Consider the following 12,629-nt stretch of genomic DNA (forward strand, 5'->3'; position numbering starts at 1 on the left):
GCATTGGTGCGAAGAAAGTCGAGCATATATCCGTCTCTTTCTCCAACCCCAAATCTTTATTCATGACAATCAAGAACTGCTAGTGGAGTGTTTCTTGAAGAAGGAATATGTGTGCAAAATAATGAGTTCTCTGTAATTGTACATACATGTATTGCTCGAATTCTTTGCCATATTCTATCAAAAAGCTGAAGCAGCTGATGAGCTGCGCTAAAATTTCGCTTTAGGAAGTAAAGTTATCGTTGGCAATTTTTCTTTCATACTGGGGGACCATTAATTCAAGACTGCACATTGGGATAAATTGGCAAAGCAGACACCTTATCAATTCCAGTGGCCGCATTTCAAAAGCAAACAAAGCCTGACCAGGTTAAAAAAAAAAATTCAAGATCCCTGCGGTAACCCACATTGGAGCAATGCGAAAGCAATGACGCCTCATTTCAAGTTGCTTTCTTGTTTTTAATTTGTTCCTTAATTACCCACTTAATGCACAATTAATTTATTTTGATGTGTATTATTTCAGAATTAACTCGCAGTTATTTGCTTCAAACCACCCTTAAATCGTCTTAGTTTCAAAATTAATTCACAATAATTTCAGATAATTCACTTTAATCTAACAATAATTCAACTTAATGTACCATTTTAATTGGTTACCTCATTACACACTTTATTCCCAATTAATTCATTTTGTTTCACCTTAATCCACAATTTATTTAGAGTTAATTCACTTTAATTCATCCTTCATTCACTTTAATGTACCCTTCATTCATATTTCAATTATATTAATTTACTTTAATTCGTAATAAATCTCCTTTATTTGCAATTAATGCACATTAATTCACTCTTGACGCTTTTTATAATCATTACCATATTTACTCTCATAATAGGCGCATAATAGGCATCTGCTAGCAATCGTGTAAATACAGTATTGATCACAGTGCCAAGTTCGGGGTGTGTCTATTATGCGCGGAAATAAAAAAATTGATTTTTCGCGATCAAACTGGGGATGCACCAATTTTGTGAATGCGCCTATTAGTTGAGTAAATACGATATTTCTTACACGATGGCACCGCAATGTACACCCAGCTAAAAGCCGCAACCACAGGGCAACACAGTTGCATTTACCACCAGCATTGTGATGCAAGTGGCGGCCGAAGGCAATAAAACTGTGCAACTTTGATGCCTTCCTCTCGCATGTAGTCAGGCTGACTCAAGTGTAAACCAGGCTGCTGAAAAAGGTAAAACGGGGGGGGGGGTCAGCGTATAGTTAGCAATATACAGGGTTATATTGCACTTTGACCTTTGTAGAGCTTTCAGGATGTGCTTGAAAGAATTTTGTGTAATTTGTGCACCCTCTTTTTGAAGCCTTAAAGAAAAAAGTCCACAAATTATGAGAGTAAATAGAGCAGTTGCTTTGAAATTATTTCAAAAAAAGTACCAATATTCGCAGAAGCTTAGTCCAGAATCCTACTAAAGCCGGCTTGCCAGACTGAAAACAGTTGAGTGGCGTAGGGAAAGCAGTAAAGGGCAAACAGATGAAGGACTGGATAGCTCGAAACACCGAGTAGTGAGGGCGTGGTGGTGATGGTGGCTGCTGCTGTGTAAAGACGCTGCATGCATTAAAATATTGTTGTCGGTTTACTCTGTTGTTGCTTATCTGAAACATTGCTTCGTAAATAACGTCTACGTATCCGCTGCTTCTGTCCTGAGCGTGCAATCTGCGTTTCTTCGGAAGACACTCGTCCTATGCTAGGCGCGAATAGTTCGAGATCAGTGAGAGATTGTTCTCAGTTGTCGAACTTCCACCTCACATTATATTTATATAAGTAAATACTGCCGTTCCTACTGATATCCATAACATCAGAGGCATAAAAATGACTGCTATCACATAACTTCGTGAAAAATCCTTAAATTGAGATTTTTTGCACAGTCGCTGTAAACTGTGGGTCTTCGTTGTAAATATTTAGTGGTTGTAGGCAAATATCAGTGGGTGATCTGTGTATATTAGTGGATAACACATCATTTCAAGTATAAAAGCACTGAAGGAAAAAAAGTAAATTGCGTAACCGCCCATTCCAACATTTAGAGAGGCGTGGCAAAAACAAATCTCACTCACTCCAGTTTAAAGTCCCGAAATGACACTTGAGCAATGAGAGGTGCCATAGTGGAGGACTCCAGAGTAATCATCTAGGGTTATTTGATGTTATTGCACTGCACACAGGTGCCTTTTGCATTTCTGTATAATGTCAGCGCATGTTAAATAACCCCAAGAGATCTAAATGAACCTGGAGCCTCTACTGTGGTGTCCCTCATAGCATGTGTGCCACTTCGGTACATTTTTTTTAAGGGGTTACTTATTTATTCTGTTTTCGCCACGGCTATGTTGAAAATATACAGTTATTTATGCTAGAAACGTGCCTTAAATAACAAGTATCAGCAATGTACAGCAAAAGGTCGTTTAAATTTTTGAACTATTATGAGTAAACAGAAAGTGATGTACACCGTGATCAGGAAGCAGTCAGGTTGAGATTAGCCTGTTTTATTGCTCAGAAAAATTCTTCGATAACTTGCCTTTTTCCATTAGGCGTGAACGTAACGAAACACTCCCTCGTCACGTTCAGAACTGAGGATCAGACGGGCGGCATTCAGTGCATCCCAGCTTGCCCGTGCAAAAAGAAAAATAATGTTCAACAGTCTAGCAAGGAAACAACACTTCAGAATTGGTATCTAAGTTCTGGAAGTGGTAAGGGAATACGTCTACTCTTCTAAAGACACCTCTACTAAAGATAATACGTCTAGGGCAGGCAGTGGCTGCTGATCCGCATCAAGAGATGGAAATAACTAGAAGAATAAGAATGGGGTGGAGCGTATATGACAGGCTCTCCCAGATCATGAAAGGCAGTTTAACAATATCCCTAAAGAGAAAAGTATACAACAGCTGTAGGTTATCGGTACTCACCTGTGGGGCAGAAACGTGGAGGCTAACTACGAGGATGCAGCTTAAGTTATGGACAATGCAGCGAGCTATGGAAAGAAAAGTGATAGGTGCAACGTTAAGAGGCCAGATGCGAGCGGAGTGGTTGAAGGAACAAACACGGGTTAATGATATCCTAGTCGAAATCAAGAGGAAGAAGTGGGCTAATGTAGGGCATGCAATGCGAAGGCAAGATAACTGCTGGCCCTTGAGAGTGGATTCCAAGAGAAGGCAAGTGTAGCAGGGGGCTTCTGTTAAGCTGGGGGTCCACTACACTGCTAATATGCACCTTGTGTGGTCCTAACCATTCACTGAAGCGGTGGCGAGGAGGGCCATCTCTTCTATGGCCGCCGCCGCTCAGGCGTTCTCGCAACGCCTTGGGAAACAACCTTCTCCTCATGGGACGGCGGCGGCGACCGCATGGCAGCGGCGAAGGGTAAAACGGTGGCGAGGAGTAGAAGCGCCGACGCTCAGACGACGGAGTCAGTGCGCGGCGGCGACGACGGCTGCAGCAGTCGCGGCCACCTGCGCTCTGCGTTACGTTGCTCGGTTTCGCGCATGCACAGCTGTGGCTAAAATTGATCACGGCGCACGCCAGACCGGATGTTGACGAGCCTAGTGAAGCTTTCCGTTTCAAAACGGAGGAGTAGAGGCGAGCCAACTTCTGGTTGCGAGGCGGCTTCACAAAAAGTGACGTCAGGGCCTCTCCTTCGTTAACTCTCTCTCCCTCTCGGCCGGTTCACGTGTCCGCTACAGCACCTGTGAACCAGTTGCCACTGATGCCTTCTCCTTCAGGGCCTATGAGAAAGTTGCCAAGGGAGTGTCAATCGATCCGCCTGCAAGTCGGCCGTGTTGCTTTAGCAAGCTGCCTATGGCAAAGCCAGGGTCCGTTTTTAGCTCACTTTCAGTGGTTGGCTTGACAGTGTGCCAATTGTAACTGCAGTAGGATATGACTTGTGCCTTGAGCAGGTCGCCTGATTTTGGCTGGATTCGGACTTTGCCTGCTGTAAATGTACAGGGTGGCCAGGAGTAGTGGAATTTCTTAACTGAATAGGTGGTGTCCAACTGACGGCGGACATTGCGTCACGGCGCAGCTTTGTCACGTGAATTTGAACTTCCGGGTCTTTTCTGTCGTTTGGTTTGCGTAGGAATTGCTTGCAGACGTGCGGTTTCGGTCTTTCTTTTCTTAATACTGGCGCTCACATTGCTGGAAAAAGGATGTTGTGCGCTGCCACAACCTGCAGAAACTTCACTGCAACGGAATGCAACATGTTCCGAGTGCCAGCAAGTACAGGGAACGGCAAGAACAGTGCGCCGTTGCGATCCGCTGGCAGACTGCCTGCCACGGTCGGCAATTTCCTCACTGGCGTCCCAGAACCCTCCTCGCAGCGCCGCCTCTCCTCCTCCGCTCTTTTCTCCCTTCTCCTCTTTTTTTCTTTCACGGCTGTTGCGCTCTTCGGTCTATTCCTCCGGCAAGTCTGCCTCCGCGCACCGCCGCCGCGAATCTGCGCGTCTTCTGGACCTGGTCAGCGCGCCTCTCAATGTATACGTGGTGGTGGAAACGGTTATTGCCAATGATGTAAATCGTAGGGGGCGCCTGGTTTGCCGCAAAAGTTTACATGATTACGAGCATTGGTCTGGGTATCGGACATGCAGCAGTATTGGGTATTGAGCAGTCCGGGTTTGCAGTTGTCGCCAATGTGCAGCCTGCGCTATGGTGAGGGACGGAGCGGGGGGTGCGTTTTCCCTTCTTTTGTCTCGGTAATACGAGAGAATATCACGGAAGGAGACCAGGTAGTGCATTCCCTGCTCACGACAGTATGAGGCATTAAAGGCTTTCGCCTTAATAAAGCGATTCTGCTCGTATTGTCTTTCACAGCTGTTCTGCTCCTGGCGAGCTTCTAGGGCGGCCGGCTCGCGATTTTCGCGTTGCCCTTCGAGCCATTTGTGTGGCCGGCACGTTCCTCGCGCAAAGAAGGCGACTGCGCACGTACTTAAAATGGCGTTAAAGGGCGATTCACACGATTGTCCGTTCGCCCGCGGCCCGCGCACTACCTGGTCTCCTTCCGTGATATTCTCTCGTATTACCGAGACAAAAGAAGGGAATACGCACCTCCCGCTCCGTCCCTCACCATAGCGCAGGCTGCACATTGGCGACAACTACAAACCCGGACTGCTCAATACCAAATACTGCTGCATGCCCGATACCCAGACCAATGCTCGTAATCATGCGAACTTTTGCGGCAAACCAGGCGCCCCCTACGATTTACATCATTGGCAATAAACGTTTCCACCACCACCTACGTGTTCATGCGTCAGGACATTGAGAGGCGCGCTGACCAGGCCGCGGTTCAGAAGACGCGCAGATTCGCGGCGGCGGTGCGCGGAGGCAGACTCGCCGGAGGAATAGACCGAAGAGCGCAACAGCCGTGAAAGAAAAAAAGAGGAGAAGGGAGAAAAGAGCGGAGGAGGAGAGGCGGCGCTGCGAGGAGGGTTCTGGGACGCCAGTGAGGAAATTGCCCGACGGTCAACCCTATGCTGTGCTTCGAGCATTTTGTTGGCGGCAGAGTTTGAGAGCGTTGTGGAAGTTGAAGAATTCGGTAAAGTAGGTTGTTTATCTCCTTAAGGAGCACCAATTTCTCGCTCGGAAGACTTCGGCTATGTGCCACAACCGTTCTCACATGACGGCGGCAGCACCGCGCGGGCTATGTTTACAAATATATGGTGTTCGGCCTCCGTCAGTACAGCGTGACAACTTAAGATGTTAAAGGACAGGACGATTATTCCTAGACATTTGCGCTGAATGCGAGTAGCTCGAATTCATAGCTAATACTTAAGGCGTGTGTTGTTACTGCCGTCAGCTGTCGAAACGGCGACACCGCGGCCACGTACGGCGGCATCTGGTTCGCTGGCACTGCTCTGGTCGCAGTGTTAAGGCATGTTTACGAGCACTTGTAAGAGTTATAAATTGTTCTATGAGGCCATTTTCGCTAATTTCATGCTCAAACTGAAACACGTTTTCACCAGAACACTAGTCGACATGAGCACGCAGCAAGTGTCGAAAATTATAATTAAGCAACCTGTTACACATAAGTTCCCTGTTTGTGTGGACCCGCATGTTGCAGTAATGTTTCTTCGTTTCCTGTGTGCGGAGAAGGAGGCTGACAGACGAGGTGATCGCATTAGAAAGTGATAAGAATTATTAACCGCCTTTCTTTTCATACTCTGAGTCAGTAAGTTGGGAAAAGCTTCACTTCAGGATAACACAATTAAAAATAAATGGCAGCCAACATAGCCTAGCTGTTTTTCACCTTTCATTGTACAGAACTTAGTAGAATTGACGTCTGAGACAAATACTATAATACTGAACTCTCACTGTGCAGCAAAGTGTCATTCGCACACTGTTTATGTGCTGAACATGCACATGAAGTAAATAAATGTCTACATCTATAGCTTGCATATGTGATGCATTGCATGCTTGCATGTAGTAATATTGCACTTAATGATTGACTAATTGAGAGGTGCATTGGTGATTTCAAGAAGTGCAAGATGGTACAAGGAAGGCAGAGGCTGGTCTAGTGGTCGTTGGGTTCATAACGATCAAGAGTAATAATCATGCTATAAAGTTACGTTTTTTTATTAAAAAGCCAAGGAACGCATTGTGTTCAGTCATTCCAGCCTTTTTGGTATCACTAGTGTCTTAGGGATGGTTTATCAATGTGCAAGCTGTGCCGCATTGTTAACGCCAAAGCTAAAACTGGATGCAAACGCCTTTTGTTCAACATTGCACAAGACTTTGTAACAGGGACTTGTAGAAGATTCTGAAAACAACTCGTATCAAGCTTCTGTGTGTGCTGTAAAAGCTGAAGCATGATATTTTTTTTACGCTCGACCATACTGTTTATTATAATTTACTATTTGTCACAAAGATCTCCTGCATTAAACTCATTTATTACATGCTGTAGAAAATGCGCTGCAAAAGGTTTTGCAAGACAATTGAGATATGATGTTATACCTACAGGACAAGAAGAGTTTCTCGTTAATAGCTGAGAAACTTGCTCCTCTTGCAGTTCAACAGTAAAGCTGCCCACGTCAAGAGCTTGTTCTGCTTTTGGCTCCTGCTTACTGTTTTGTCTTTGTGCCTGACTTTGTTTACATTCAATAAAACTTCTTTTGGGGCTAGTTGGTGCGTTTTGAATCTAAGAAAAGGAGCAGCACCAAAGCATGCAAACACAAACAAAGAAAGGAGAAGAGACAAGTGCTGTAGTGCGTGTTGTGGTGCCTGTAGTGAAGCTCTGTAGCAGGCTTTGATGCCTTGTTTCGGCTTTAGGTTTTTATTAGGAAAAACAGAAGGCAAGCTCATCTTTTGCCTAGCTGCTAGTGTTGTTACTTACCTACCTTACCTTGAACATTGTGCATACAGTGCGTAAGTTGTACATCTCCACATTTCTATACATAGCTAGGCATCAACAGCTGAGGTGCCAATCATTGGAGACATCTGTCTGTACACAGGCTGGTGGTTCTCCTTCAACTAGGCTCAGAGCACGAAGTACACGACAGCAAAATGGCTACAGGCTCTCCTCTGCTTTCATGGGAAGCGACATTGATTTTACATCCTTGAAGCTAGTGAATGTTCAAGAGATGGCACAAAACAAAGCATTTATTTTTGTACATTTTTTTCATCTACCTAAAGCGGCAACCAGCATCGGGAAATCGAGTACAGAAATTCTTAACATTCAGAGGTGCAAGTTAAATGTAAATAGCTTGTAATGTCCCACACCACCATGCAGGGTGTGAAATGCATTGCAGTGCAGTTGCAGTGCATAACTATGCATAGTCAATTTTGTTTGTGAGAAAAGTTCTTGTGCATCCACCAAAGCTGCAGTAAGTGACGCCTCTCACTGCTGGAATAGCTGCCATGTAACTTCCCATCTGGGCTCTTGGCGCACATAAGTGGAGGTTTTCAGCCACAAAGTCTCGGTGCATGCTTGTCGGGGCATAATTCGTACAGGCAGAAAGACTACAGTAGTGCTGAAAATTCAACACATTTGTAATGCAGTTGCATTTTTGCATTACAGTTCAACTAAAATTAAATCACATGACAGAGTTGTTAATAATGCCAGCTTCTGCAGTAATTATTCCATAAAGCATAGCAAATATGCAACGAAAGCAATTAAGCTGACAAGTACAGGAACCGACAATAAAACAGATTGTGCCCCTTGCTAAGGTTGTAAAACATTGATAAGTTCACAGACTTTCGAGAGGAGGAGCGACACGTGGGCAATCAGGGACGCCGTAGTAGAGGCCTCCATATTAATTGGAACCACCGGGAGTTCTTTAACGTGCGCTGACATCGCGCAGCGCACGGGCGCCTTTCGCGCTTCGCCTCCATCGGAAACGCGGCCGCCGAGTCCCGGATCGGGTCCTCCGACTTAGTAGCCGAGCGCCCTAACCGCTAGGCCACCGCGGCGTGTATAGAAAAAGTACCGAAAGTCCCCCGCGGATTTGCACGGTTCAAGCTCCTTGCCGTCGTAGCCACCCTGCTACAATGTGCGCTCGTACGTAATGCTAGGCTGCGGTTGCTGGTAGTCCATATATTCAGCGCCTGGAAGCGCGAAACCTCTAGGAAATATGTACTCTAATATATATTAGAGAACTATGTAGCAGCCATATGATAACCGCAACAAGAAGCGGACTTTTCAGCGAGTGAATGAAGCGTCCTAAACTTCAGCACGAACAGACGACGCATGCCGAAACGTTCGCACTTACAACGCTTTTCCGCCCTTAATTCCAATACGGAACGTCGAGCGTGGGCATAATAATGCACGTAGAGCATGCTGACCTTTTTTACGACTTCATTCGCGCGTATTAACTTATTAGTAGCGATTTTAAGCTTGGCAAATCCGCATTTCAAGCAGAGCGCCGTACACGCGCATCTCGCCGAAAGACCCGGAAGTCGGAGTACCCAGCATGCCTTGCGGCTCGTTCAGATTGGACACCACCTATTGGACTGTTGATGGCTGTAGATATGTGACTGTGAGCACACCGAGATGTGCTTGCCATTTGGCATTCGACATTGTTGCTCCTATATTTGGAGGTGGGCACTATCCGGAAGCAATCTGTCTTCCATTTAAGAGTGTTAGAGTGAAGGTTAATATGCGGTCGGAACATCACCCTGCATTCCATTAAGTACTTAGCTTGCAACTCTGCCAAAGCTGATATGCTTGTGTGCTGCTATGTTTGCATCTAAAAGGTAGGCAGCCAATAGGGTGAAATAGTGAACTGAAGAGTCGATGAAATTGGGAGGAGCAATAGTTGCACCCGACTACCATGGCAAAGCATGTTTGCTCGTGACGATGTCTATGCACTGCGCGAGTTGCGGCATTTAGCATTTCATTTTAAAACAGAACCCCACTGTTATGGTTTTCAGGGAATCGTGAACAAAGCAGCCTTGTAGCTTAGTAGCTGAATTCAGCACATGGAAAAAATGTGAGTGCGAGTGGAACAGGTGCAGGAGCAGCATGCGTGCCACACTGCTTTAGAGGCTGCCACTTTCTTTGCGATGTACCATGCGGCATGCTGTCAGAGTTGTGACGTAGCAGCCAAGTTTGTATAGTATTGATTTCCATGGGAGCTAGAGCAGGACTGGCTGCAGCACCCAGGAACTAACGTTGGTGTTCTACTGTATGCTCAGATATATTTTCATTGCAGCCCGCACCGAGCCCTCAAGAAGCAGAAGTGATATGCGAGAGTGGCACGCCAAGAGTCAAAAATGGGGCATATAGTCGTCTGAAAGCAGCAGCTAGGAGTGGCCTCTATTAAGCTTTCTGCTTGCAATACTAGGTTGTTCAGGGCCTTTATTGCACTGTTCAGAGGGCACTCTATTGTCTTTTGTGTTTGTTTCATTGGTCCGTGGTCTATACGTGCCACAACCAAGCCCTTTGCAGCGTCAAGCTGGTGTGAAACATTGGCAGTGTGACAGTCTCTGCAGCGAAGGTGCAAGCACGACAAAACTGGCACATTCCCAGCAGTGTTGGCTTTTGGCTTGGCACCATGAAAACAGAATTGCCCCTGGGCTGGTGGTTCGCACTATTCCTTGGTTGCTTGCAGCAGTTGCGAATGGATGCAGAAAAAATGTGGCTTGGTTCCGTTCCACGTGTTTCGGTTGGTCACTGCACTTGGCACATGCTCTGCTGCACCAGCTTGAGCATAGTCTTGGTGCCAATGTTACTCCCACCTATCGTCTTGGTGCCAGTATTACTGCCACCTCTCACAATTCTTCCCCGTGCCATGCCAGCATCTGCAGACACGCTGCAGCCAAGCCGACAGAGTTCTATCTATGGGTGACCCAGACCTGCTGACGCCCAACTGCCAGCTGGTTCTGGCGTATGCTCGCCGCGAGGGTCTTCAGCACGTTCACAGTACGATGCAGCACCGGAGCCGGCACAAGAAAGGCCCCCTGGTGTGGCTGGCCATGCTGCGGCTTGGAGACCACAGGTTTGCGTCATATCCCGAGGAGGCCAAGGAGATCGCAGCTGAGCGGGCTGTCCCACCAGGTGGGTGGTCTGGGTGGTGTTTTGAGGGGGAGGGGGGTGTTGGCTTCTTGCGAAGGGGCTCTTTGTAAAAATATTGTAACTGCAAACCTCTTTTCAACCAGGCAATGTGGGAACTATTGAGGGAAGCTCACATGGTGTGTATCGCGTGGGTTACAGGCCACTGCCATGCCACTTATCAGCAGCACCTGCCTTTGAGGTGGGCATGTAGGCGACCATTTTTATCGACCATTTTTAGCCAAATTAAAGTGCTATCATGTACAATCTGTACCAAACATTCACCACAGTGGCCTGCCCTTTGCTTGACCTTCAAAACTTCACCTTAAATGAGTTTCGTCGGGGTGCCGCGACTGTCAGGTCACGTGGCGGGAAGACAATGTATGACGCGTATATAAACGCCGCGTAGCCGCGCTTGCCTTGTTATCCATGGAAGAAGACTCGAGAACGTCTGTTTAGTCATGTCAGAGCCATCATTCGACCTTTGGGTATAACCGTATTTAAACCGGGCATAACTATTATTCTGGCATGTTCTGTACTACAACAGATAGTCGGGTAATTTAGCTGCACCCGAAAGATTTCATTGTATACGAGATTCAACCTTCTTGCACACTCAAGAAGATTGTGCAGTTCGCTGGTTATTTTTATCCGAGGTCATTTTCTTGTTCTAATGTAAGGGCCGCTCTAAAAATAATTCTTGACACAAAAGAATTAGAAGGCGAATTTGTACCTTTTTTTAATGCGTTAGCTTTAGAAGCACCACCTTGAAGAAAAAGAGCCCAGCGTCCTCTGCTGTAGTGTTGTGTACACCATCTGCCACCTGCCACCTATCTGCCACCTGTGACAGCTGGCATGTGGCGCCCCTCAGCTCCTGTAGGCGAGAGGAGGAAGAGGCCACAATCTGGATGTGACTGGAAGAACCCGGAGAGTGGCTTCCGTGTACGGAGGACATCCTGAAACTGGCGGAGGGATGCACACCCTGAGGGTGGTTGACTGGGAAAAAACCCGGCGGGTGGCTACCATTGAAGGTTGAGGGCCGCTCAGTAGATGCCAACTACCGTGTAAACGCGTGTAAGGGCTGCACCCGTGTATGAGCCGCACCCCGTTTTCCCGAAGGCAATGTTTTAAAAAAAATAAATCTGTGTAAGGGCCGCACCCGAACTTTTCAAGACCCAGGTGGGAATAGTCTTCTAAATGCACGTGCCGTGGCCTTCGCGATCAGCTCTGGCTGCGAGCAAAAGTGGATCGCGGAGTCCACGCACGCGCCACAGCCGCCTGGGCTCGAGAGGCTGTCCCGTAGGCAAGGAGTGAAATGTGATTCGTACCGTATTTTCCGGTGTATAACACGCACCCTTGTATAAGACGCACCTGCCATATATGCAGGCTGTTATTGAAAAAGTTGGCATATAAGACGCACCCGTGTATAAGACGCACCCCAATTTACCCAGTTAGGCTAGTGAGGCTTAACTAAACATGCTTGTGTGACCATCGTGAAATGCACCGTACCTGTGAGTTCTTAAGCAACGCTAAGTGATCGATAAGGCAACACTCATGCCGTACCCGCCCACGTTTTAACAAAAAAAAAACGCGAGAACTCTCCTTATGTCCATTACAACATTTTATTTTCACTTCAAACCTTCGAAGTCTTCATCTTCGGATGCGCTATCAAAAAGTTTGCCCCTTTCTGGAGGCAATGCAGCTGAAACATTCTCTTGGGCCAATGCACGTACTACATACACAGAGCAAACAAAGTGCAAAGGGAGACTACAAAAAAATGCCGGCTTGTCTTGACAATGGCGAAAAGCGCGATTTTCGCCATCTTTTTGGCATTTCACATTACTTTTGCTTGGGGCCTCAGAAACGGCCGCGTGTTTATGATCCCGGAAGTCATCATCCCCGCCGTTTCATAATAAAGTTCACCTAGAAAAGTTGCGCATGGCGCTCCCCGTATTATAGCCGTGTTACAACCGCGTTATTGGTAGCGATATTTTTCCGGTGAAAAAAACTTGAACATGAACCTGAGTAATTTCTGAACTCACAAAAATAGCCGAAAAATTCGCATATAAGACGCACTCTTGTATATGACGCACCAGCAAGAGTTTTGAAAAAAA

At 46.6% G+C, this 12,629-nt stretch overlaps 3 protein-coding genes across 4 annotated transcripts in view; 1 reads left to right on the plus strand and 2 right to left on the minus strand.

Moving 5' to 3' along the window:
* LOC149352899 (uncharacterized) overlaps positions 1-5,329 on the minus strand; it is a 75,241-nt gene extending 69,912 nt beyond the window's left edge. Inside the window, exon 1 of one of the 2 annotated variants that reach the window (XM_089582105.1) lies at positions 5,273-5,329. In XM_089582105.1, the coding sequence (XP_089438231.1) occupies positions 5,273-5,280 (8 nt within the window). In that variant the 5' untranslated portion in view covers positions 5,281-5,329. The remainder of the gene's footprint in view (positions 1-5,272) is intronic. The other variant, XM_089582107.1, reaches the window with a different exon arrangement.
* The window catches only part of LOC149352896 (uncharacterized), a 152,754-nt gene that overhangs the window by 111,301 nt on the left and 28,824 nt on the right, over positions 1-12,629 (minus strand). The gene's annotated exons all lie outside the window — the stretch shown is intronic.
* Positions 1-12,629, plus strand: part of LOC149352900 (uncharacterized) — a 53,513-nt gene that overhangs the window by 985 nt on the left and 39,899 nt on the right. The window lies entirely within an intron of this gene.

The sequence above is a fragment of the Amblyomma mixtum genome, chromosome 3 (assembly GCF_055824585.1).
Source record: "Amblyomma mixtum isolate Tamu chromosome 3, ASM5582458v1, whole genome shotgun sequence".
Lineage (NCBI taxonomy): Eukaryota > Metazoa > Arthropoda > Arachnida > Ixodida > Ixodidae > Amblyomma > Amblyomma mixtum.